Here is a 23,348-nt window from a genome sequence, read left to right as displayed (position 1 = left end):
TGACACCCCATGGAAAGAAGGTGGTGCCTTCTGCAGGATGAATAATCTAGCTCCCCCAACAAACCAATGGCATAAAAGAGAAAAGGGAGGGCAGAAAAAAGTAGATTTAACTGACATTGTGGGTTTTTTTTGGTTCTTGGTTTTTTTTTTTTTTTTTGAGTTTTTTTACTTTGAGAGAAAGAGAGAGAGAGAGGGAGGAGAGAACAAGCAGGGGAGGGGCAGAGAGAGAGAGAGAGAGAATCCCAGGCAGATGCTGCACTGTCAGTGGAGAGCTTGACGTGGGGCTTGAACTTAGGAACTGTGAGATCATGACCTGAGCTGAAATCAAGAATCAGACACTTAACTGACTGAGCCGCCCAGGTGCCCCAAAAACTCTTTACATTGATAGTTACTGTGGGACTATTTTAGGTTTTGAATTTTTCAAGTAACCCAAATGTGCAACACTAGAAAAATGGTTAAAAATCATGGTACATCACAAAATGAACTATTTTGCAACCACTGTAAAGGAAACTTTTATGGCTTTAAAACAAAAAAAATTTTTTTTAACATTTATTCATTTTTGAAAGACAGAGACAGAATGCGAGCTGGGGAGGGGCAGAGAGAGAGAGAGAGGGAGAGACAGAATCCGAAGCAGGCTCCAGGCTCTGAGCTGTCAGCACAGAGCCCGACTTGGGCCTCGAACCCATGAACTGTGAGATCTGACCTGAGCCGAAGTCAGACACTTAACCGACTGAGCCACCCAGGCGCCTCAAGCTTTTATGACTTTTAAACACCACTGGAAGTTTCCTGTTACAGTGCTAATTCAAAAGAAAAAAAAAAAAGGACAGAATTGTTTTTGCATCTATGTAAATGGTGTGCAAACATGGAGAAGTGTAGGCTTAGAGAAACAAACTGGAAGCAAATACAGCCAAATACCTTCATTGGTTGTGTTGAAATATTGGTCTTACAGTAAAGGAAGTCTTTTTCTGTTTGTCTTTGTTATCCACACTTTTCATCATGAGCATTAATTTTTCTATGCATCCTTTTATAGCTATATAGAGGTATGATGAACATACTGTAAAATTCACCCATATTAAGAGTATAACCTGACACATTCCTGTAAAGGATAGAGTCATGCGACCACCACCACAATCAAGTTCTAGAACCTGGGACCCTGTGATGCATCTCATTGATTTTTCTTGAGTAGACTTTATTTTTACAGCAGTTGTAGATTTACAGAAAAATTGAGAAGACAGTAAGGAGAGTTCCCCCCCTACACTGTACACAATCTCCCCTGTTGTCAGCAGGCTACATGGTTATGGCACACTTATTACAATCAATGAGCCAATGTCAGTCCGTTCTTCACCAAAGTCCGTACTTCATTCAGATTTCCCTAGATTGTCTTTTATTTTTCTTTTCAAATTTTTATTTAAGTTCTAGTTAGTTAGCCAACAGCGCAATATTGGTTTCAGGGGGGGAGAATTTAGTGATTCATCACTTCCATACAATACCCAGTGCCCATCCCAGCAAGTGCCTTCCTTAATACACATCATCCATTTAACCCATCAGCCCACCCACTTCCTCTCCATCCACCCTCAGTTTGTTCTCTGTCGTTAAGAGTCTCTTGTGGTTTATTTCCCACTCTTCTCTTTTTTTCCCCCTTCCCATAGGCTTATCTGTTTTGTTTCTTAAATTCCACATAGGAGTGAAATCATATGATATTTGTCTTTCTCTGAGTTATTTCGCTTAGCATTATACACTCTAGCTCCATCCACGTCATTGCAAATGGCAAGGTTTCACTCTTTTTTTTTTTGTTTTGTTTTAAATTTTTTTTTTTTCAACGTTTATTTATTTTTGGGACAGAGAGAGACAGAGCATGAACGGGGGAGGGGCAGAGAAAGAGGGAGACACAGAATCGGAAACAGGCTCCAGGCTCTGAGCCATCAGCCCAGAGCCTGACGCGGGGCTCGAACTCACGGACCGCGAGATCGTGACCTGGCTGAAGTCGGCCGCTTAACCGACTGCGCCACCCAGGCGCCCCAAGGTTTCACTCTTTTTAATGGCTGAGTAATATTTCATTGTGTGTGTGTGTGTGTGTGTGTGTGTGTGTGTATATACATACCACATCTTCTTTATCCACTCATCAGTAAGTGGAAATTTGGGCTCTCTCCATAGTTTGGCTGTTGTTGATAGTGCTTCTATAAACATTGGGGTGCATGTACCCCTTTGAATCTGTATTTTTATTTTTATATCCTTTGGGTAAATACCTACTAATGCAGTTGCCGGATCATGGGGTAGTTCTATTTTTAACATTTTGAAGAACCTCCACACTGTTTTCCACAGTGGCCGCACCAGTTTGCATTCCCACCAACAGTGAAGAAGGTTCCCCTTTGCCTGCATCCTTGCCAACATCTGTTGTTTCTTGTGTTGTGAATTTTAGCCATTCTGACAGGTGAGGTGGTATCTCATCATGGTTTTGATTTGTATTTCCTTGATGATGAACGATATTGAGCGTCTTTTTCACATTTCTGTTAGTCATCTGGATGTCTTCTTTAGAAAAGTGTCTATTCGTGTCTTCTGCCCATTTCTTCACTGGATTATTTGGTTTTTGGGTGTTGAGTTTGATAAGTTCTTGATAGGTTTTGGATATTAACCCTTTGTGAGATATGTCATTTGCAAATATCTTCTCCCATTCCCATAGGTTGCCTTTAAGTTTTGTTGATTGTTTCCTTCACTGTGCAGAAGCTTTTTATTTTGATGAGGTCCCAGTAGTTCATTTTTACATTTGTTTTTCTTACCTCCAGAGACGTGTCTAGTAAGAAGTTGTTCTTGCTGAGGTTAAAGAGGTTGCTGCCTGCCTGTGTCCTCTAGGATTTTGATGGTTTTTTGTCTCACATTGAGGCCTTTCATCCATTTTGAGTTTATTTTTGTGTATGGTGTAAGAAAGTGGTCCGGGTTCATTCTTCTGCACGTTGTTGTTGAAGTGACTGTCTTTTTTCCATTGGATGTTCTTTCCTGCTTCGTCAAAGATTAGTTGACCACATAGTTGTAGGCCCATTTCTGGGTTTTCTTTTTTTTTTTTTTTCAACGTTTATTTATTTTTTGGGGGACAGAGAGAGACAGAGCATGAACGGGGTAGGGGCAGAGAGAGAGGGAGACACAGAATCGGAAACAGGCTCCAGGCTCTGAGCCATCAGCCCAGAGCCCGACGCGGGGCTCGAACTCACAGACCGCGAGATCGTGACCTGGCTAAAGTCGGACGCTTAACCGACTGCGCCACCCAGGCGCCCCAGGGTTTTCTGTTCTGTACCATTGATGTATGTGTCTGTTTTTGTGCCAGTACCATACTGTCTTGATGATTACCGCTTTGTAATATAGCTTGAAGTCCTAAATCGTGATGCCTCCCACTTTGCTTTTCTTTTTCAGGATTGCTTTGACCATTCAGGGTCTTTTGTGGTTCTATACAAATTTTAGGATTGTTTGTTTTAGCTCTGTGAAAAATGTTGGTGATGTTTTGATAGGGATTGCATTAAATGTGTAGATTGCTTTGACTAGTGTAGACATTTTAACAATATTTGTTCTTCCAGTCCATGAGGGTGGAATGTGTTTCCATTTCTTTGTGTCCTCTTCTATTTCTTTCCTCCGTGTTCTGTAGTTTTCAGAGTACAGACCTCTTACCTCTTTAGTTAGGTTTAATCCTAGGTATCTTACCGTTTTTGGTGCAATTGCAAATAGGATCGATTCCTTGATTTTTTTTCTGCTGCTTCATTATTGGTGTATAGAAATGCAACAGATATCTGTACGTTGATTTTATATCCTGTGACTTTGCTGAATTCATGGATTAGTTCTGGCAGTTTTTTGGTGAAGTCTTTCGGGTTTTCTACATAGAGTATCATGTTGTCTGCAAATAGTGGAAGTTCGGCTTCTTCCTTGTTGATTTCTTTTTGTTGTCTGATTGCTGAGGCTAAGACTTCCAGTACTGTGTTAAATAGTGATGGTGAGAGTGGACATCCTTGTCTTGTTCCTGACTGTAGGGGAAAGGCTCTCAGTTTTTACCCCGTTGAGGATGATACTAGCTGTGGGTCTTTTGTATATGGCCTCTAAGATGTTGAGGTTATGTTCCATCTATACCTACTTTGTTGAGGGTTTTCTTTTATCAACGATGGATGTTGTATCTTGTCAAATTCTTTTTCTGCATCTGTTGAGGGGATCATATGGTTCTTATCCTTTCTTTTATTCATAAAACGGTGCATCGTGTTGATTGATTTGCAAATATTGATTTGCTCTTGCAGTCTAGAAATAAATCCCACTTGATCATGGTGAATAATTCTTTTAATTTACTGTTGGATTCGATTGGCTGATAGTTTCTTGAGAGTTTTTGCATTCATGTTTATCAGGGATATTGACTAGTACTTCTCCTTTTTAGTGGGGTCTTTATCTGGTGTTGGAATCAAGGTAATGCTGGCTTCTTACAATGAGTTTGTAAGTTTTCCATCCATTTGTAATTTGGGGGGGGGGGACAATTTGAGATAAATTGATATTAACTCTTCTTTTAAAAAAAATTTTTTTTTAATGTTTTTATTTATTTTTGAGACAGAGAGAGGCAGAGCATGAGCAGGGGAGGGGCAGAGAGAGAGGGAGACACAGAATCCGAAGCAGGCTCCAGGCTCTGCGCTGTCAGCACAGAGACTGACACGGGGCTCGAACTCACGGACTGTGAGATCATGACCTGAGCCGAAGCCGGATGCTTAACCGACTGAGCCACCCAGGCACCCCTTAACTCTTCTTTAAATGTCTGATAGAATTCCCCAGGGAAGCTATCTGACCCAGAACTCTTGTTTGTTGGGAGATTTTTGATTACAGGTTCAATTTCTTTGCTGGTTATGGGTCTGTTCAAATTTTCTATTTCTTCCTGTTTCAGTTTTGGTAACTTGTGAGTCTAGGAATTTATTATCCATGTCTTCCAAATTGCCCAGTTTGTTGGCAGGATCACCGCTAAGCCAGGCACGACCCCGGTGGTGTCGGACTTCTAAAGCTTCAGGTTTTGTGCTCTGCTGTTGCTAATACCCTGCAGTAATCTCTGTAAGCAGGGTTCCCTCCCCACCACCCCCAAAACCCGCAGTTCTTATCTCCCCCAAATCAACCCTCTGCAGCTCCTACTTTCCACGATTCTACTTGTAGACTTGCAGTTTTGTTCTCTTAGTCCTCAGATTGATTTCTTGCATGCTCAGAATGATTTGATACTTACCCAGCTGTGTTTGAGGGACGAGGCAAGCTTAGGGTCCCCCTGCTGCTCTGCCGTCCTAACTTCTCCCTAGTTTTTTTTAATGTCCTTTTTCTGTTCCAGGATCCCATCCCGGGCACCGTATTACATTTAGTTGTTATTTCCACAAGATGACTTAATCAGAACAAAGTAAAATCGGCTTTATTTTAAAATCCTCCAGATATATTAACAGTCCATTTTTCCCTTGGCCTCCTCGTTGTTGTTGAAGCGTTACTTGTTGACAAAGACGAGGCCTTATATTAGTTGTATTCCTTGTAGTTTCCAGCCTGGCACCCTGCAAACTGACTACTGAAGAATCTGCTAATTTGGTCTCTGGCCGACAGTAACAGGCTGGAGCAGGAGGGAGGGAGGAAGAGGAGGAGGAAAAAGGGAAAAAGAAAGGCGTTACCTACAAATCGTTCAAAACTTCAGAGCTCTGTGGGACCTTCGGTGTCTGCTGTGACTTCACGGAGTGGACTGCTCTTGGCTTTTGTGTCCCCCAGGTTGGAGATTGCAACCCTGAATCGGGCCGACTCAGCCCTGGAGGCTTGTCGAACCCAAATCAGCAGAGATATCATCGCCCTTCTGCTGAAGAATCTGACCAGCGCTGGCCACCTCTCCCCCCAAGTAGAGAGGAGGATGGGCTCCATTTTCAAAACGCAGTTTCTGTTGCTGGAGAAAGAAATACAGGAGGAGTATGATCGGAAGATGGTGGCATTGACAGCTGAATGTGACCTGGAAACGAGAAAGAAGACAGAGAACCAGTACCAGAGGGAGATGGCGGCAATGGAAGAAGCAGAAGAATTGCTGAAACGTGTCAGTGAGAAGGTAAGGCAGCTTTGAAAGGAAGGCTTCACTCTCCTGTCTGCTTTCTCTCAGGGATTCATCATTTATCCATCCGTCTGCCCGTCCATCTGCCCATTCACTCATCACCCATCCATCTATCCATCCACCCACCCATCCACCTGTCCATCCACTTATCCATCCACCCATCCATCCATCTACCCAGCACCCTTCCATCCACCCATCCACCCACCCATTCACCCATCCATCCATCCTTTCACCCACTCACCACCCTTCCATCCACCTGTCCATCTATATACCCATTCATCCATCTACCTATCACTCTTTTAATCCACTCATCTATCCACCCATCCATCCATCTACCCACCACCCTTCCATCTACCCATCCATCCATCCATCCATCCTTTCACCCACCCACCACCCTTCCATCCACCCATCCATCTATACCTCCATCCACCCATCCATCCATCTACCCAGCACCCTTCCATGCACCCATCCACCCACCCATTCACCCATCCACCCATCCATCCATCCTTTCACCCACTCACCACCCTTCCATCCACCTGTCCATCTATACATCATCCATCCATCCATCCATCCATCCATCCATCTAGAATTTATTTAGAAAGGATTTATTGATCACTTACAGTCTCCATGCACTGGGCTAGGCAGTGAAGTACAGAGGAAAATGAGACATGGTTCTTGAGTTCAAGAAGTTCACAGTTCAATGAACGATCTTCACGTTTAGAAGGTGTGACCTCATTCAACTATTTGAGAATAGAGATGTGTTCACAGTGCTGTGGGAGGTCATGGGGAGAGTAGAAAGCATGCATCCACGGAGAGCGTGGCCCAGGGAGGTGGTGACGTCAGCGTGTGTGGGTGTCCGTCTGGGCTGCGTGGTGCTAGACGGCGGAGCCCTCCAGCACCAGCTCCATTGTCAGACAGACCTGGACTCCCTTTGCAGTATATTGCGGTTCAGTTCCTGGGGGCCTGGATGAGCCTGCCTGGCTGTGAACCAGGGCTGAGGGCGCCCCCTCTCAGGGAGACTGGGAGAGGCGATGCAGGAAAAGTAGCCAAGAGGTGTTGGCTGCCCCAGGCTCAGTGCACAGTGCTCAGCTCTGAGAGTTCTGACCCTCGGCCTTCCCAGGGCTGGCTTCTGTTGACCAGAGATCAGTTCTCATTTCTCTAAGAAACCTGTCAGTTTCTGTTTTGAGAGGAATCATACTAGAGTTCTTCACTGAGTGCATCCAGTCAAGCCTGATGTCTGCCTTCCTCTGTGAAAGAGGCTCAGTCCCTGGGACTTGAGCCCCCATTTCCTGGTCTAGAAATCGGTCATCCTCAGGAGGTCTAACACCTATTTAGGAAGGAACAGGCTTCTGAACTGCTAACCCCTGTTCCCCAGCCTGCCGGCCATGCCCAGATTCCCCTGGACGTGGACAAACAGGGCCCACAGCTTGTGGCCCTCCGGTGGTCATCTGTTGTCGGCCTGCAAGCTGGGTGGTGATGAAAAGAGGCGAGATTCATGCCTTGCCCCCAGGGTCCCCCTCCCCTTAACATGCATCTCGTTTTAGGGTGATGCTCATTTTCTGCTCGGCTCCTGTATGAACTTCCTGTGACTGCTGTAACAAATTACCACAGATTTAGTAGCTTAAAGCAAGATATTTTCATTCTTTGACAATTCTGGGGGCCACAAGTCCTAAATCAAGGTGTCAGCCGTGCATATGCTTCAGAAGTCTCTAGGGGAAGGTCCTTTCTTGTCCCTCCCAGCTCCTGGTGGCTCCAGGCACTCCTTGGCTGGTGGCCACATCACTCCAGTCTTGACTTCTGTCTTCACATGCACTCTTTTAGCCCGGGATGTCATCTCTTCTGTCTCTTGTAAGGGCACTTGTCTTTGGAGTTAGGGCTCACCCAAACAGCCCAGGATGGTCCCATGAGATCCTTAACTTAATTACATCTGCAAAGATCTTCATTCTGAATAGAGTCACATGCACAGGTTCTGGGTTAGGATGTGGTTTTGTGTCTGGCAGGGGTTGGGGGCACTCCTCAGCCACCAGCTTCCTGCCAGCCGACCCCGCTCTCTGACCTCCCCCCACGACTGTGCTGGTCAACACCAAGTTTCTCTAAGCCACGTGCTTCTGAAGACGGTGCTGAGCTCACAGAGCAGTGATTTGACCCCTAAACCATCGCACAGCTCCTCTTTCTCTTCTCTCCTAAATTTGTTATCATTTTTGTTCCTATGAAAATAATACACGTTCTAGGAAAGAGGCTTGGAAAGTACTAGAAAATAGGAGACAGCAAACTAGACCCATGAGCCCAGCCTGTTTTTGTCTGGCCCGTGGATTGAGAATGTGTTTTTACATTTTTTTTTAAAATTTTTTAACATTTATTTATTTTTTGAGAGACAGAGCATAAGCAGGGGAGGGGCAGAGAGAGAGGGAGACACAGAATCCGAAGCAGGCTCCAGGCTCTGAGCTGTCAGCACAGAGCCCGACATGGGGCTCGAACTCACGAACCACGAGATCGTGACCTGAGCTGAAGTCGGTCGCTCAACTGACTGAGCCCCCCGGGAGCCCCTGTTTTTACATTTTTAAAGGATTGTGAAAAATAAAAGCAAAGCAAGAAAAAAAAAGTAGAAGGATAGGATGTGTGACGGCAAACCTTAAAAGATTTATCTGGCCCTTTACAGAAAAGTTCGCCAACTCCAGCTCCAAAGCATAAAAAGAGAAACCTTGAAAAAAAAAAGTGGCACCCCCTTTGCCATCCAAGGTAGACATTCATTCAGTCTGTTTGTTTTTGAGTACCTACTGTTGCCTGACCCCAGAGATTTCAGCATCCATTTTGGCCTTTTGCTTTCTATATGTATGTTTGTTCATTTATTTTGAGAGGGAGAGCAAGTGCATCAGCAGGGGAGGGGCAGAGGGACAGGGAAAGAGAGAATCCTAAGCAGGCTCCGTGCTGTCAGCGCAGAGCCTGACGCGGGTCTCGAACTCACGAACTGTTGAGATCGTGACCTGAGGTGAAACCGACGGTCAGACGCTTAACCGACTGAGCCACCCAGGCACCGTCTCTATTTTTTTTTAACAAAGTAAAGTTTAAGCAGTTCATAAAATTGCGTATCTTGCTTGTTCCCGCTTAATATCACGGTGTAAATATTTTCTGATCTTATTAGACGCTCCCACACTTCGCGCTCGCTGCATGCAGGTGTGGTTCTAAGCACGGTGCGCAGACCTTCTTGTCACATCTTCACACCCCCTGAGTGAGGTGGGAATTGATAGGATCCCACTTTTACAGCTGAGGAAACGGATTTGGAGAAGGTCACCTGCCCGAGGACACGTGGGTGGGGCCAAGACGCAGAGCCGCCAGGCAGCGAGCGCCAACCCCGCACCTCCCTGCAGCCATGGTGCATTGGCACGCCATACCCCCCTGCTGCCCTGTGCCAGGCTAACCCATCCTGCTGCCTCCTACCTTTAGCTCCCAGAAGGCTGCCTACAACAATGTGGTTGTAAGTGTTGCCTCATTATTGGCGCAGGTAGTTGGGGTCCTGAGAAGGGATGGCGGGACAAGCGTGTTCCTGCCTGGCCTCACTCCCCAATCTGCTGGCCCGAAGCAGGAGGCTGCCATCGCTCTGGGTTCTTTGAGTCACCCTGTTCAGAAACCGGTCGCCTTGCTTGAGCCAGTTCGCTTCCAAAAATAGCATCTGAACGGCAAAAGTCTTCCCTTCCGGTCCATGCAAGCCACTCCCTGTTAACAAAAACTACCAGTGACCTCGTAACTTACCTATATGTTTATCACAGTCGTCTTTAAAGAAAATGCGTGAAAATATTTTGGGCATATTATTCCATTAAGAACTAGTTTTTTATTTAAAAAATTTTTATAATGTTATTTATTTTTGTGTGAGAGAGAGAGAGAGAGTGTGAGTGGGGGAGGGGCAGAGAGAGAGGGAGACACAGAATCGCAGGAAGCAGGCTCCGGGCTCCGAGCTGTCAGCACAGAGCCCGATGTGGGGCTCGAACTCACGGACTGTGAGATCATGACCTGAGCCGAAGTCAGACGCTCAACCGACTGAGCCACCCAGGCGCCTCATAAATCCAGACTTCCAGCTTCTTTTAAAAAATGGGGAGATGTGCCGCGGTGCGTCCGTGTTCTTGCAGAGCCCCCGTTGGTGGGCTGAGCAGTGGGTGGCCCGTAGGCAGGGCTTCTCTCCATTGTGTCCACTCTCCACCACCCCTTAGCGCCCCTCATACCAGGACACCTCACTTGCTTCTATATGCTCACCTGCTCGATAGGCCCTTGGTGGGGGGCTCCCCTGCTTTACAGCATAGCCTTCTCATCTGTGCCCCAGGAGGACTGAGCTCGGTCAGGGGGTGAACACATTTCTGCAGGTCTCTGGACCCTGAACGCAGGAGGGCAGCGTAGATGGAAGCGAGGGGGGCTCGCATCAAAATTGGTTTTAGTGGGCGCCCGGGTGACACATTCGGTTAAGTGACCGACTTCAGCTCAGGTCCTGACCTCACAGCTGGTGAGTTCGAGTCCCGCGTCGGGCTCTCTGCTGACAGCTCGGAGCCTGGAGCCTGCTTTGGATTCTGTGCCTCCCTCTCTCACTGCCCCTCCCCTGCTCGCTCACTCGCTGTCTGTCTCAGAAGTAAACATTAAAAATTCTTAATTGGTTTTAGGGAATGCTTCACTACGACACAAGCATATCATTGCTCCGTGCCTTATTCTTCAGAAATGTAATTCTGAACAAGGACAGATAACTTTATTTTAGGATTTCCGTGCATGCGCGTGCGCTCTACATACGTCCTGACTGCGAGAAGCCATGTGGATTTCACCCAATGTTTCGCTCCTGTTAATTAAAATAAATTGAGGTGTGCGGCTTGGATTTCATACTGTCAGGAAAAGAAGGTCACTTTGATGAGTGAATCAGCCTAACTGGGCACCAGCTCCTGTCTCAGCAGCAGATCGTCCTGTGGTGCCCACACCCCCCTGACTGTGGGTGAGCTGCATTCTCTAATTCAGATGAAAGCTGTGAATAACCACTTCTGTCCAGAAGAGTGGCTCACAGAAGTCTGATCCGATGCTTTTTGTACAATCAGCTTTTTTTTTTAATGTTTTTGTTTATTTTTGAGACCGAGAGAGACAGAGCATAGTGGGGGAGGGGCAGAGAGAGAGAGGGAGACACAGAATCCGAAGCGGGCTCCAGGCTCCGAGCGGCCAGCACAGAGCCCGACGTGGGGCTCGAACCCACGAACCGTGAGATCATGACCTGAGCTGAAGTCAGACACTTAGCCAACTGAGCCAGCTTTTAAAACAAGACCGTGTGTTTTCTGGTGGCCGAGGCAAACCGTTGATACGGGGGTGGTCCCTGGAGATGTGGCCGGGAGGACACATGTGGAGGTCCGTGACCTCGGGGGGCTGTGGCTGCTGCTCTTCACAGATGTGGGGTGTCGTTGCACCCCAAGGGCAGGGATTGTCCTGGGTGGGCTGCTGGGCTTTTGGGGGGCCCTGTGTAAATAACACTCTTCTATCTGAGCCGGATTCTGAGCAAATTCAAACGTAAGGAACAAGAACTAGAAAGGAGAAGCACATCTGTATCACCTTTATAGGCTTTTGTGAGTGATCGGAAACGCAGGCGGTAGGTCTGGGCACCTGGCCACATGGGTCACTGAGAACACAGAGCATTGGCGGGCGTACGGTGGTTCCTGCTTAGCCGGAGGGGCTACATACAGCCCTCTCCCTCTGTCCCCATCCCCCTTCTGCCTCCATTTAGCCTACACAGCCACCACCCAACCCCTCATGCCACCTGAGGCCACGGTCTCTTGACCTTGACCCCTGGAATGGCTGTGCTCTCTGCCTCACGGACACGGGCACCTTCCCCTGACTTTGCTCCAACGTCTATGGCTGCAGAACACAGAGCCCGAAGATTCTGGTTTCACCTCCTCTCCTCTCCTGGCACGGGTAGGAGCTGGGGAGAGACCCTCAGCTTCCCGGAGCTTGTGTGACTTCACCTATGAAGTGGACTGTGTTCATTTTCTGTCCCAAATCGCCACACGTCTAGCAACTTCACATCACACCCACTGACCATTGTTTCTGCGTCCGGGAGTCTGGGCACAGTTTAGCTGAGTTCTCTGCAGGGTCTCAGAGGCCTGCCGTCTGGGCCTCAGCTGGGCTGCCTTCTCTGGAGCTTGGGGCCCTGGTCCCAGCTCTTCGGTCGTGCAGAGAATTCACCTTCTTGCAGTGTGGACTCGGGCCCTCAGCTCCTGTAGGTTTCCCTTCTCCACGTACTGTTCTTCTTAAGAGGCTGCTCGCTTCTCCAAGGCCAGCAGAAGAGCGTCTCTCTGTTCAGGAAGGCCCAGCGCATCTTTCCAGAATGCTCACCTCCTGTATTCGGGCCCACCCAGGATCCTTTCCCCCCCCACCCCCCTGGTTAACTTCAAGTCAACTGATCAGGGACCTCCGTTACATCATCAAGACCCGTTCACTTTTGCCACGTAATAACCAAGTCATAAGGCGACGGTCCTGTCAGGTTCAGAGTTCATGTCCACACTCAAGGGGGAGGGACCTATATGATGTGTATACCACGGGGCCAAGAAGCTGGGGACCATCTTAGAAGTCTGCTCCCCAGGGGGAATTAATTACCCTCTCCTCCTGGGATGTGGGTCTTTTCTGGTAGTGGGATGTGAAGGCAGCAGGAACTCAGCGTAGGTGTGTCTTTTCCTTCCTTCCTTCCTTCCTTCCTTCCTTCCTTCCTTCCTTCCTTCCTTCATAATGACCACAAGGAATGCAGGTCTCCAGTGGCCATTTCTTAACTACTCTGCCTCCTTTTTTTACCCAAATCAGCTCAACTCTGGCCTGATTGCTGGTATTTTCCTCTTCAATTGAGTTAAGAATGAAAGATGATGGAAATAAGCCCGAGAGCCTAACAGCACAATCCATTAACGTTTCCATTCTGCAAGCTATTTTCGGGCAGTTTGATTTGCAGATTTCCATCCCTGTGAATTTTCTGCTTTGAGATTGTTCTGAAAAACATGAAGATAACGGTGAAGGACAGGTTGCAACAGTATTTCCCAGAGCTTAGCAGCCTTATCATTGCCAGCTTGGGACTTGTGTGTGTGTGTGTGTGTGTGTGTGTGCGTGCGTGTTGCCATGTGAGTGTATAGGTGCTGTGTGTGCATGTACGGATCCATGTGCACACATTCGTATGCACTCTGCATTGCAGTATGCATGTGTGTGCATGTGCATACATGTATTCACTGTGTGTTTCTGTGTGTATATATACTTGCCGTGTGCACACGCATGTATGCATATGCATGTGAGTGCACACATGTGTGCACTGTGTTGCCGTGTGCATGTTGTAGATGTGTGCACATGTGTGTATGCATTGCGCATTGCTGTGTGCATGTATGCATGTGTGTGTGCATGCATGCACATGCACTAAGTATTATGTGTATGTATATTTGCTGTGCGCATGTGCATATAGGCATGTGCACATGTGTGTTCTGCACTGCGTGTTGCTGCATGCATGTGTTTGGTGTGTGCATCTGTGTGCGTGGATGCATGTGCGTGTGTGTGCGTGCATGTGCACGTGTGTGCGTGGATGCATTTGAACATGTGTGTATGCACTGTGTTGCTGTGTGCATGTGTTTGGTATGTGCGTGTGTGTACCTATATGCATGTGCACGTGCGTATGCATTGCGCATTGCTGCGTGCATGTGTGCATGTGTATGTGTGTGCATGCATGCGTGTGCACTAAGTATTGTGTGTGTGTATATTTGCCGTGCGCATGCGCATATATGCGTGTGCACTTTGGTCTCGTGCACTGTGTGTTGCTGCGTGCATGTGTTCGGCGTGTGCATGTGGGTGGCTGGACGCACGTGTGTGCGTGTACGCATTTGAACGTCCGTATATGCACCGTGTTGCTGCGTGCACGTGTGTGTGTGTGTGTGTGTGCGCGCTTGCATGTGGCACGGGCGTGCCTGTTTGACGAGTAAGCTCTCACGTTGCGCCTCCCTTTCCCGCAGTGGGCTGTGGAGTGCAACGGCCTCCTGCGGACCCTGCACGGCCTGGAGCAGGAACACCTCAGGAGGTCCCTGGCTCTGCAGCGAGAGGAAGACTTCGCCAAGGCGCACAGGCAGCTGGCCATTTGCCAAAGAAGCGAACTGCACAACATCTTCTTTACCCAGATACAAAGTGCCGTTTTCCAAGGGGAACTGAAGCCAGAGGCGGCGAAAACGCTGCTGCAGGATTACTCCGAAATACAGGTGAGGCCTCACGTCGGCTCGCGGTGAGGGAAGAGTGACTTCCCCGCCCCGTCTCTCGGGGGTTTCTCCTCTGCCGGAGTGAGTCCCGTCTCCTCCTTTCTCTTCCTTTCGGTTGCGTCCAGTGAACTGACCGCCTTTTCCTTCCTCCCCTTGACGTGTGCGTGAGTTGTCAGTAAACCGGGCAGTCGGTGGCTTGAAGCCCAGGCCGGGGACGCCGGCTGACTCGGGTTCGAATTCCTGTCCGACCAGCCATCAGCTCTGCGAATTGAGGCAAATTGCCTGACTCCCCCGATCCCGTTCCCTCAGCCTGCAGAATGGGGGTAATAGAGCGGATTCATGGAAGAGCCTGTGCCTGGCACATTATACCCTTAATATATATACAGCAGTTAAAAATCTATAAATACACGTGTGCATGCACGTGCGCATGCATCCGTGTGTACCTGGGGTTTACTCTCTGTGGATACTCCTGGGTGAATCCGTGTGTTTGCGTGTGAGCCTCGGTGTGAATGTTACTAATCCCGATGGAATAAAGTCCCAAACATCAATGGGAATAGCCGATCTGAGACCGTCACCACCGCTGAGGAATTTCTCCGGCCCGCACGGGATATTTTGCACGCGCGTTTACACCCGCAGAGTGAAACCACCGGCGTGCAGCCATGCGAGCAGATTTCTGGTCCCGGCACAGGCCCGGCGAGGGAGGGCTGTGAGGAGCGGGGCCGTGCCAGAGGAGACCAAGTGACCGTCCCCGAAAGGCTCCCGAAAGTGGGTTTTCCAGGGTGAGAGGGCCCCCGTCAGGAGGCACCACGCGTGAGGAGAACAAGCCAGCCTCTCCGGGTTGTTCCCACTCAGACTTCAGCGGGAGTAGATACAGGAAGGATTCTGTTGTCTTCCTGGTTAGGCCTTCAGACCCCGTGGCATCCCTTAAGTACTGACCAGTTATGGAGTCATCTTTCTCCTCATGGCGGGCGGTGGCTGACTGGCAACACGTGGGCGTTCGAGCTAGAACGAATGCGTGATTGTTAGCAGTAATGGGGTCAGGAAGGTGACTTCCATGGGTGATAATTGTCCCACAGCACAGGCATCTGTGCTGCAAGGCGCTTTTCCTTCCGAAACTGGCTCGAGTCAGTGGTTCGCACGGACCCGGTTTTGTGGAGGGCAGGAATATTGCCTCAGTGTTCCCGGTAGACCGATTCTGCTGCTGGTGAGTCAGGAACGTGCTGGTGTTCGGCCGTATCGGACCGACCGTTCTGCTTTTCCGTCTGGACGGTGCAGGTTCCCAGGTGTCGGGAACTGGAGACATCGCAGCTTTAGGGGGAGAGGAGACTGGCCGTGGTATCATATGTATCTTGTAGAACAAAGCGTTGATCTCTCTGGCGACCCCCTGCAGGGACTGTATTTCCATGGCTGGGGAAAGACAGCAGAGCCACTCAGTGGGATAGCACAGCTTAAGCCAATGTTTTGATTACCGCTGGTCCAATGACTGCCTGGTCCAATGACTGCCCATCTAACTACTGTGCCACTCGTTAAAGCAGCACTTGATAGCAGCCTGAATTTAGAGCACAGGTCCTGGAATTAGATCACTGAGTTCAAATCCCTGCGCAGCCATTGGCCAGCAGTTTGCTGTGGACCCCGTTTCCTCCTCTGTGACGTGGGAACAATTGTTCTCTCTCTCGAGATGAAGTTGGATAAGGCGAGGAACACTCTGGGCCCAGGACGGACCCAGAGAAGATACCCAGGTATCTGATAACCTCATAACCCAGGTTATCATCAGCGTCTTATGTTTGGTTGCGCTTTGTCATCTTGTCTCCCGTCTCCTGCCGGAGTATGGAGGTTCGGGGGGTCAATTCAGGTGTCTGATTTACCCCCAGGATGTTCGTACCTGTGCCGGTGCTGTGTTTTGGGAACCGCGTGGGTGATGGCTGAGCCACTGAGCGAAATCCGCTTCCCTTTTCCTAGGGCAGGAAAGATGTTTCGACAACCCCCAGCTATCTGGGTCTAGAATGCACTCATTTCTTATTAGTATGTAATTTTCTTCTAAGCCCTTGTTAATGGCAGGGTGGTTGAAGGTGATCACCCCCATGCCCCTACCCCTGTGCGTTTTCTTCAGAAAGGAAATGGAATGCTTTACATGTCTAGAATGTTCTCTAAATGTCAATGAGGCATATTTTCTTGATTTTTTTTTTTTTTTCTAAACAGGAGAAATTGGAAGAGTTAATGGACTTTTTCCAAGCTAGTAAGAGATACCATCTAAGTAAAAGATTTGGCCACAGGGAGTACCTGGTCCAGAACATGCAGTCGTCAGAGACCCGTGTGCAAGGCCTTCTGAGCGCCGCTGATGCTCAGCTGACCGTGTTCATCCAGAAGCATGAGAGGTGAGACCTGAGTGCCATCACGGATGACACACACAACCCCCTTGTCCCATCGTTCCTCATCAGGGATCGTTCACGCTGCTCGGTCAGCGAATACACTGACTGCTCCTTACTTCGTAAGAAAGATTCTCCAGTTGGAAGAATCCTTTGCATTGTAGAATTTTACAAACGTAAGTGATAGTTGAGACATCCATACGACGAACCTTCCCTGTGCCCATCATACAATCTCCGTGATCAATCTTGATGTTGCTCCACATCCCCCCAGAGTTATTTTTTTTAGTGTTTATTTATTATTATTTTGAGAGACAGAGCGCGAGGGGCAGGTGGAGAAGCAGAGAGAGAGGGACACACAGAATCGGAAGCAGGCTCCAGGCTCCGAGCTGTCAGCACAGAGCCCGACGTGGAGCTCAAACCCACGGACCACAAGATCGTGACCTGAGCCGAAGTCGGACGCTCAATCGACCGAGCCACCCAGGCACCCCTCCTCCAGAGTTATTTTAAAGCAAATCCCCAACATCTCGCTGCGAGATCAGTGGTGGAGGCTTAACATGGGCTGTGTGGTGGGAGAGCCCACTTCCCCTTGAACTTGGGAGTGAAGTCTGAACACACAGAGGCTTGGGGCACCTGGGTGGCTCAGTCGGTTGAGCGTCCCACTCTTAATTTCAGCTCAGGTTGTGATCCCGGGGTCATGGGATTGAACCCTGAGCCGGGCTCTGTGCTGGGTGTGGTGCCTACTTGGGATTCTCTCTCCCTCTCTCTCTGTTTCTCTCTCTGTCTCGGTCTCTCCCTCTGCCCCTCTACCCTACTCAGGTGCACATGTGCTCTCTCTCTCTTTCTAAAATAAATCAATACATACACACACAGATGCTGGTCTTGGATCACACGTGGTCTTTCTCTGCAGCTCCAGGGTACCGTGTGGTTGGTGAAAACGCACCTTCCTGCCAGGGCAGCCTCTGCTCTTCTGCATCCATCCTTCCTTCCTTCCTTCCTTCCTTCCTTCCTTCCTTCCTCCTTCCTTTCTCCTTCCTTCCTTCCTCCCTTCCTCCCTTCCTTCCTTCCTTCCTTCCTTCCTTCCTTCCTTCTTTCCTTCCTTCCTTCCTTCTTTCCTTCCTTCTTTCCTTCCTTCCTTCCTCCTTTCCTTCCTTCCTTCTTCCTTCCTTCCTTCCTTCCTTCCTTCCTTTCTTTCTTCCTTCCTTCCTTTGAGGTACTTGATTGCAAACAACGACACTTACTCTTTCTGGTTATGAGAAGCTCTGAAATAAACAGAGGCCTGACTATAAAGCTGGCTTTCCAGGACAGTCTGTGGTTTTCTGAATTGATTCCGCCATCTTGGTAATTTTATTAGGGCTCTGCAGCTCTCCCGCCCTACCAAATGAGGATGCTGTAAGGTGCAAATTATGCGAACACTCCCTACCCAAAGATGCTAATGAATTTGTCACTGCAGTTGCCTTGACACTCCTGATTAATTTTCACCCAAGTCAAAGAAACCGTTCCTTGCCTTGAACTGAAACACCGGACAGCTGGTCGAACTGTCGTGAGCCACGACTAGGCAGGTGTGTCCTATCTCTGACTTTTAAATTCTATTTTAAGAAGTTGGCCCAGACTTCTGTTTCTAAGGCATGTATCCACCGTGCATTCATTCATTCATTCATTCATTCGCCTATTCACTCCTTCAAGAAGCTTCCATGGATAAACTACCCTGTGGGAGCAGAGGGCCCAGCCCAGTGATGCAGGCCGACTGGGACTAGTAGTGGGAATCACAGCAACAGACTGCATCGGTCAGGATTCTGGAGAAAAACGACCAGTCAGATAGGTACGGGGAGTTGGCGCGCACAGTGACAGAGGCCGAGAAGCCCACCATCTGTCATCTGCAAGCCGGAGACTCAGCAAAGCGGGTGGCGGAGTTCAGTCTGAGTCCAGAGGCCTGAGAACCAGAGGGCATCCCAGCCTGGGAGCAGCAGAAGGTGAGGCGAGGAGTCCAGCTGAAGCAGTGAGACTGGAAAGAAGGGGGCAGATTCCTCCTTCCTCTGTCGTGTGTTCTGTTCAGTCCCCTGCTGGATTGGCTGGGGTCCCCCCACATGGAGGAGGGTGGGCGGTCTGCTTTGCCCTCTAATGTCTCCTGGAAACCCCCTCCCAGACCCACTCAGACACAGCGCTTACTGTGGGTGCCCTGCGGCTACCCAGGTGAACGTGAAGAATTAACTCTTCACAGGGTATTTCCTACCTTTACTTCTTGGACTTCCGTTGTTTTTTTGTTTTGTTTTGTTTTGTTTTTAATTTTTTTTTTTTTAATTTTTTTTTTTTTTTAACGTTTATTTATTTTTGGGACAGAGAGAGACAGAGCATGAACGGGGGAGGGGCAGAGAGAGAGGGAGACACAGAATCGGAAACAGGCTCCAGGCTCCGAGCCATCAGCCCAGAGCCCGACGCGGGGCTCGAACTCGCGGACCGCGAGATCGTGACCTGGCTGAAGTCGGACGCTTAACCGACTGCGCCACCCAGGCGCCCCGTTTTTAATTTTTTTTTAATGTTTATTCTTGAGAGAGACAGAGTGCGAGCCAGGGGAGGGGCAGAGAGAGGGGGAGACACAGAATCCGAGACCGGCTCCGGGCTCCGCGCTGTCAGCACAGAGCCCGACGCGGGGCTCGAACCCACGAACCGCGGGATCATGACCTGAGCCGAAGTCGGACGCTTAGCCTCCCGAGTCACCCAGGCGCCCCCACTTGGACTTCCATCGTGACAATCCCATCACCAGGAACTCCTGACCCACCGTCTCCTCTTGGAAAACTGTGGTGGCCCCTTGAGCGCCACTCTTTCCCAGAACTCTTGCCCAGCCTTGGCCCAAACCGGCGGGTTTCTGAGGTTGAGCCTTCTGTGCACGTCTCTAGCGACGCTGACTTCGCCCTTCCTGTATTTCGGGAACTTCCTGGCTGCCTGTTCCGCTTCTGCTCCTTCAGGGTGAAGGAAGACTTTCTCTGATCAAACCAAACTCAGGCAGAGATGACCGTCCGGCCACACCAACAGCTGGGCTGAGAGTGGGTTTTGCAGCGTGCCTCAGCCACCTCTCTCTCTCTCTCTCTCCCTCCTAGAGCAGGGTACCTGGACGAGGACCAGATGGAGGCCCTGTTGCAGCGCACCCAGACGGAAGTCTTTTCCATCAAACAGAAGCTGGACAATGACTTGAAGCAGGAGAAGAAGAAGCTGCACCAGAAATTAATCCTTAAGAGAAGGCGAGAGATACTGCAAAAGGTATGTAAGGACTCGCGCCCTTGACGCTTTGTGTGACCTTCCTGAGCCCTCGCGGGGCGCCGGGCACCCAGAGCGCGGCCGAGGATCTCCCAGAGCCACGCGCCGTGCCTGGCGGAGACTCACTAGAACGCGGTGTCTGGAAGGTCCTGCAGGTGCCGTCCAGCCTGGGCAGAGCAGAGAGTCCTGGTGTGTTGGTCCCGCCCACCGGGGCCAGGAGTGAGGGCAGGGGGAGTGAAGAGTGAGCGATGGGTACCCTCGCGCTCACTGAGGGCTTGCTCAGCCCTGTGCTAAGTTTGCTGCAGGAGATGTCTCACTGAGTCCCTACATTAACCCTCAGTAATGTACTGAGGTCAGTACTAGCGTTCGCTCCTTTTGTTTTCGTGTTAGTTTTATTTTTTTTACATTTGTTTTAATGTTTATTTTTGAGAAAGAGAGAGACAGAGTGCGAATGGGGGAGGAGCACAGAGAGAGGGCGACACAGAACCCGAAGCAGGCTCCAGGCTCCGAGCTGCCAGCACAGAGCCCGACGTGGGGCTCAAACCCATGAACTGAGATCATGACCTGAGCCGAAGTCGGACGCTCAACCCACTGGGCCACCCAGGCGCCCTTGGTTTTGCTTTTTTAATGAGAACACTGAAGGTGAGAGAGCCTAAGTGTGGCAGCTCGAGCTGACCGGGGGCTTGTGAAGGACTGACACTCATACCTCGCGGCTCCGGAGGCTGAAAGCCTGAGATCAGGGTGGGGCTCAAACTCGCGAGGACCCTGGTGTGGGCTGCGGACGGCCGACTCTTCGCTGGGTCTGCCCACGGTGGGAGCCCTGTGGGGTCTCCTTTGTGAGGGCACGACTCCCGTCCACGAGGCCTCCACCCTCATGATCCCGGCACCTCCCAAAGGCCCCGCCTCCGAAGGCCGTCACATCAGGTGTTAGGTTTGAACACATCAGTGCCCGAAGGGATGTGCACGTTCGGGTCATAGCGCTCAGTGGTGTGGCCACGGCGAGATACCTAGTAAGTGGCAGACATGGGGCTGAACCGAGGCCCGTGTGACTTAGGGCCTACGCTTTATCCTCATCACTAACCTCCTCTGCTCTTTGCCCACCTTGGGAGAGGCGAGACCCACAGGCAGATGTGAAAATGCCTCCCGACAGGCTCACCTCACCCGTACACTGAGTCCGGAAGCACCAATGTGCTCGATGCGCAGGAGGCCGGGATGGATGCTGGAGGTGGTGGGTGGGCGTCGTGTTCAAAGGGAGGCAAGAGTGCACTCTGCTGTGACCAGCTAGACAGGGTGAGGGCGGGGGGTGGAGGGGGCTCCCCGGGGAGGGCCCCTTGCGCCAGGCCGACGGGGAGCCGTGAAGGGTTTTCAGACGGAGAGGGACATAATCGGATGTGGGATTTAGGAAGCCCACCTAGGAGCACCCTGTTGGGGAGAGACGGTGGAGCCTGGAGGGACGGACCCACGAGAGGCTTGGGCAGATGGGAGCTGACCGGGGCCTATGCAGTGTCCCTGAGCACGGCGGGTGGGGACAGATTCAGAGCATTTCTGGGGCATACGGGGTGACACCTAGTATCGTCTGGTCCCGTTCTGGAGGGAGGGAAGGGGTTGCAGACCAACTTCCTAATTTGATCACTGGAAACCCTGCTTTTCATGATCAAGTTTTGGCCCCAACGTCAAGTGCTGATTTTCGCCTTGACTGCTCAACTCCACCCCATCCTTGACCGTTGCCTCATGCGTCTCCACTGGCTCGAGGATGAAATCAGTGGGGCCCAAGGCCACCTTTCTCTGATGGTCTGGCCTGATTTCGGGTTAGGATCCAGAAGGGTGGACGGGTTCCAGGGACTCCAGCAGGCCTCCGTGAATATTGTTTCTGGACCGTCCCGTGTCCTCACAGAACAGAACAGAAACTGTCTGCAGGTGCTGTGATAAGTCCCAGCAGGACGGACATCTTTCTGCTTGTCCGCTCGCCCTCCACCACAGGGCCCTCACCCCTCCCGCTCTCTCCCCAGGGATGTGCTTTCGCCACATTTTTTTTTTTTTTGGTTTTTAATTTCTTTTTAATGTTTTTATTTATTTTCGAGACAGAGAGAGACAGAGCATGAGTGGGGGAGGGGCAGAGAGAGAGAGGGAGACACAGAATCCGAAGCAGGCTCCAGGCTCTGAGCTGTCAGCACGGAGCCCGACATGGGGCTCGAACTCACGTGAGATCATGACCCCAGCCGAAGTCGGACGCTCAACCGACTGAGCCACCCAGGCGCCCCAACATCTTTCTTTTTTTTAAGTTTATTTATTTTGAGAGAGACAGAGACAGTGCGAGTAGGAGAGGGGCAGAGAGAGAGAGACAGAGACAGAGAGACAGAGAGAATCCCAAGCAGGTTCCGTGCCATCAGCACAGAGCGTGACGTGGGGTTCGATCCCACGAACTGTGAGATGATGACCTGATCTGAAATTGAGAGTCAGATGCTTAACCGACCAAGCCACCCGGGCGCCCCTTCTCTCCTCGCATCTTAACCTGACTGAAGTGTGACCTCTTCCCTCGGGTCCCACTCGGATCTCTTGCCTTGAAGGCCTCCCCTGACCTCCTCACGTAAGTTGTCTGTCCTGGATCTCAGGGTGTTTTTTTTCCCGTTACCCCATCCGGAGCTAGGGTTCCCGTGTGCCTGGGACATGGTGAGGGTAATAGACACTCCCTGTCGTGAGCTCTGCAGTAGGCACTCCTCTGAGTCCTGCACACGGTGAAGCAACTCACTGAATCCTCACAAATGCTGTGGGAGATACATCCTACTATTGCCCCCATTTCGCAGATGAGGATATTGGAGGCACAGAGAGGACTAGACGTTTTCTTTGGGTCACTCCTCTTGGCCATGGAGGTGCCAGGATTGGAACCCAGGTGGTCTGCCTCGTGGGCTTTACCTACTCAATAATAAGCCTTGGGGCTCATTCGATGAAGCATCTGACTTCAGCTCAGGTCATCAGCTCACAGCTCATGGGTTCGAGCCCCACGTCGGGCTCTGTGCGGACAGCTTGGCCTGGAGCCTGCTTTGGAGTCTGTGTCTCCCTCTCTCTCTGCCCGTCCCCCTGCTTGCTTTCTGTCTCTCAAAAAAAGAAACATTAAAAATTAAAATTAAAAAATGATAATACAAGCCTCGAACAAATGAAGCTCTCACTATATTTTGGGTTACTCTCTTTTTAAAAATTTCGTTTAATGTTTATTTATTTTTGAGAGAGAGAGAGAGAGAGAGAGGGAGACTGAGCAGGAGTGGGGGAAGGGCAGAGAGAGGGAGACACAGAATCCGAAGCGGGCTCCAGGCTCCGAGCTGTCAGCACAGAGCCGCATGCGGGGCTTGAACCCACGAACCCTGAGATTGTGACCTGAGCTGAAGTCGGACGCTCAACCGACTGAGCCACACGGGCGCCCCTAGTTTGGGT

At 50.1% G+C, this 23,348-nt stretch overlaps 1 protein-coding gene across 1 annotated transcript in view; it reads left to right on the top strand.

Annotated features, from left to right (window-relative positions):
• The window catches only part of EVC2 (EvC ciliary complex subunit 2), a 134,228-nt gene that overhangs the window by 65,638 nt on the left and 45,242 nt on the right, over positions 1–23,348 (top strand). Inside the window, exons 11-14 of the mRNA XM_032593014.1 lie at positions 5,746–6,070; positions 14,065–14,304; positions 16,501–16,676; positions 19,763–19,922. Of these exons, the coding sequence (XP_032448905.1) occupies positions 5,746–6,070; positions 14,065–14,304; positions 16,501–16,676; positions 19,763–19,922 (901 nt within the window). The remainder of the gene's footprint in view (positions 1–5,745; positions 6,071–14,064; positions 14,305–16,500; positions 16,677–19,762; positions 19,923–23,348) is intronic.

The sequence above is a fragment of the Lynx canadensis genome, chromosome B1, assembly GCF_007474595.2.
Source record: "Lynx canadensis isolate LIC74 chromosome B1, mLynCan4.pri.v2, whole genome shotgun sequence".
NCBI classification, from domain to species: Eukaryota; Metazoa; Chordata; class Mammalia; order Carnivora; family Felidae; genus Lynx; species Lynx canadensis.
Note: the sequence above shows the minus strand (reverse complement) of the source record. Positions and strands in the feature narration are given on the sequence as shown.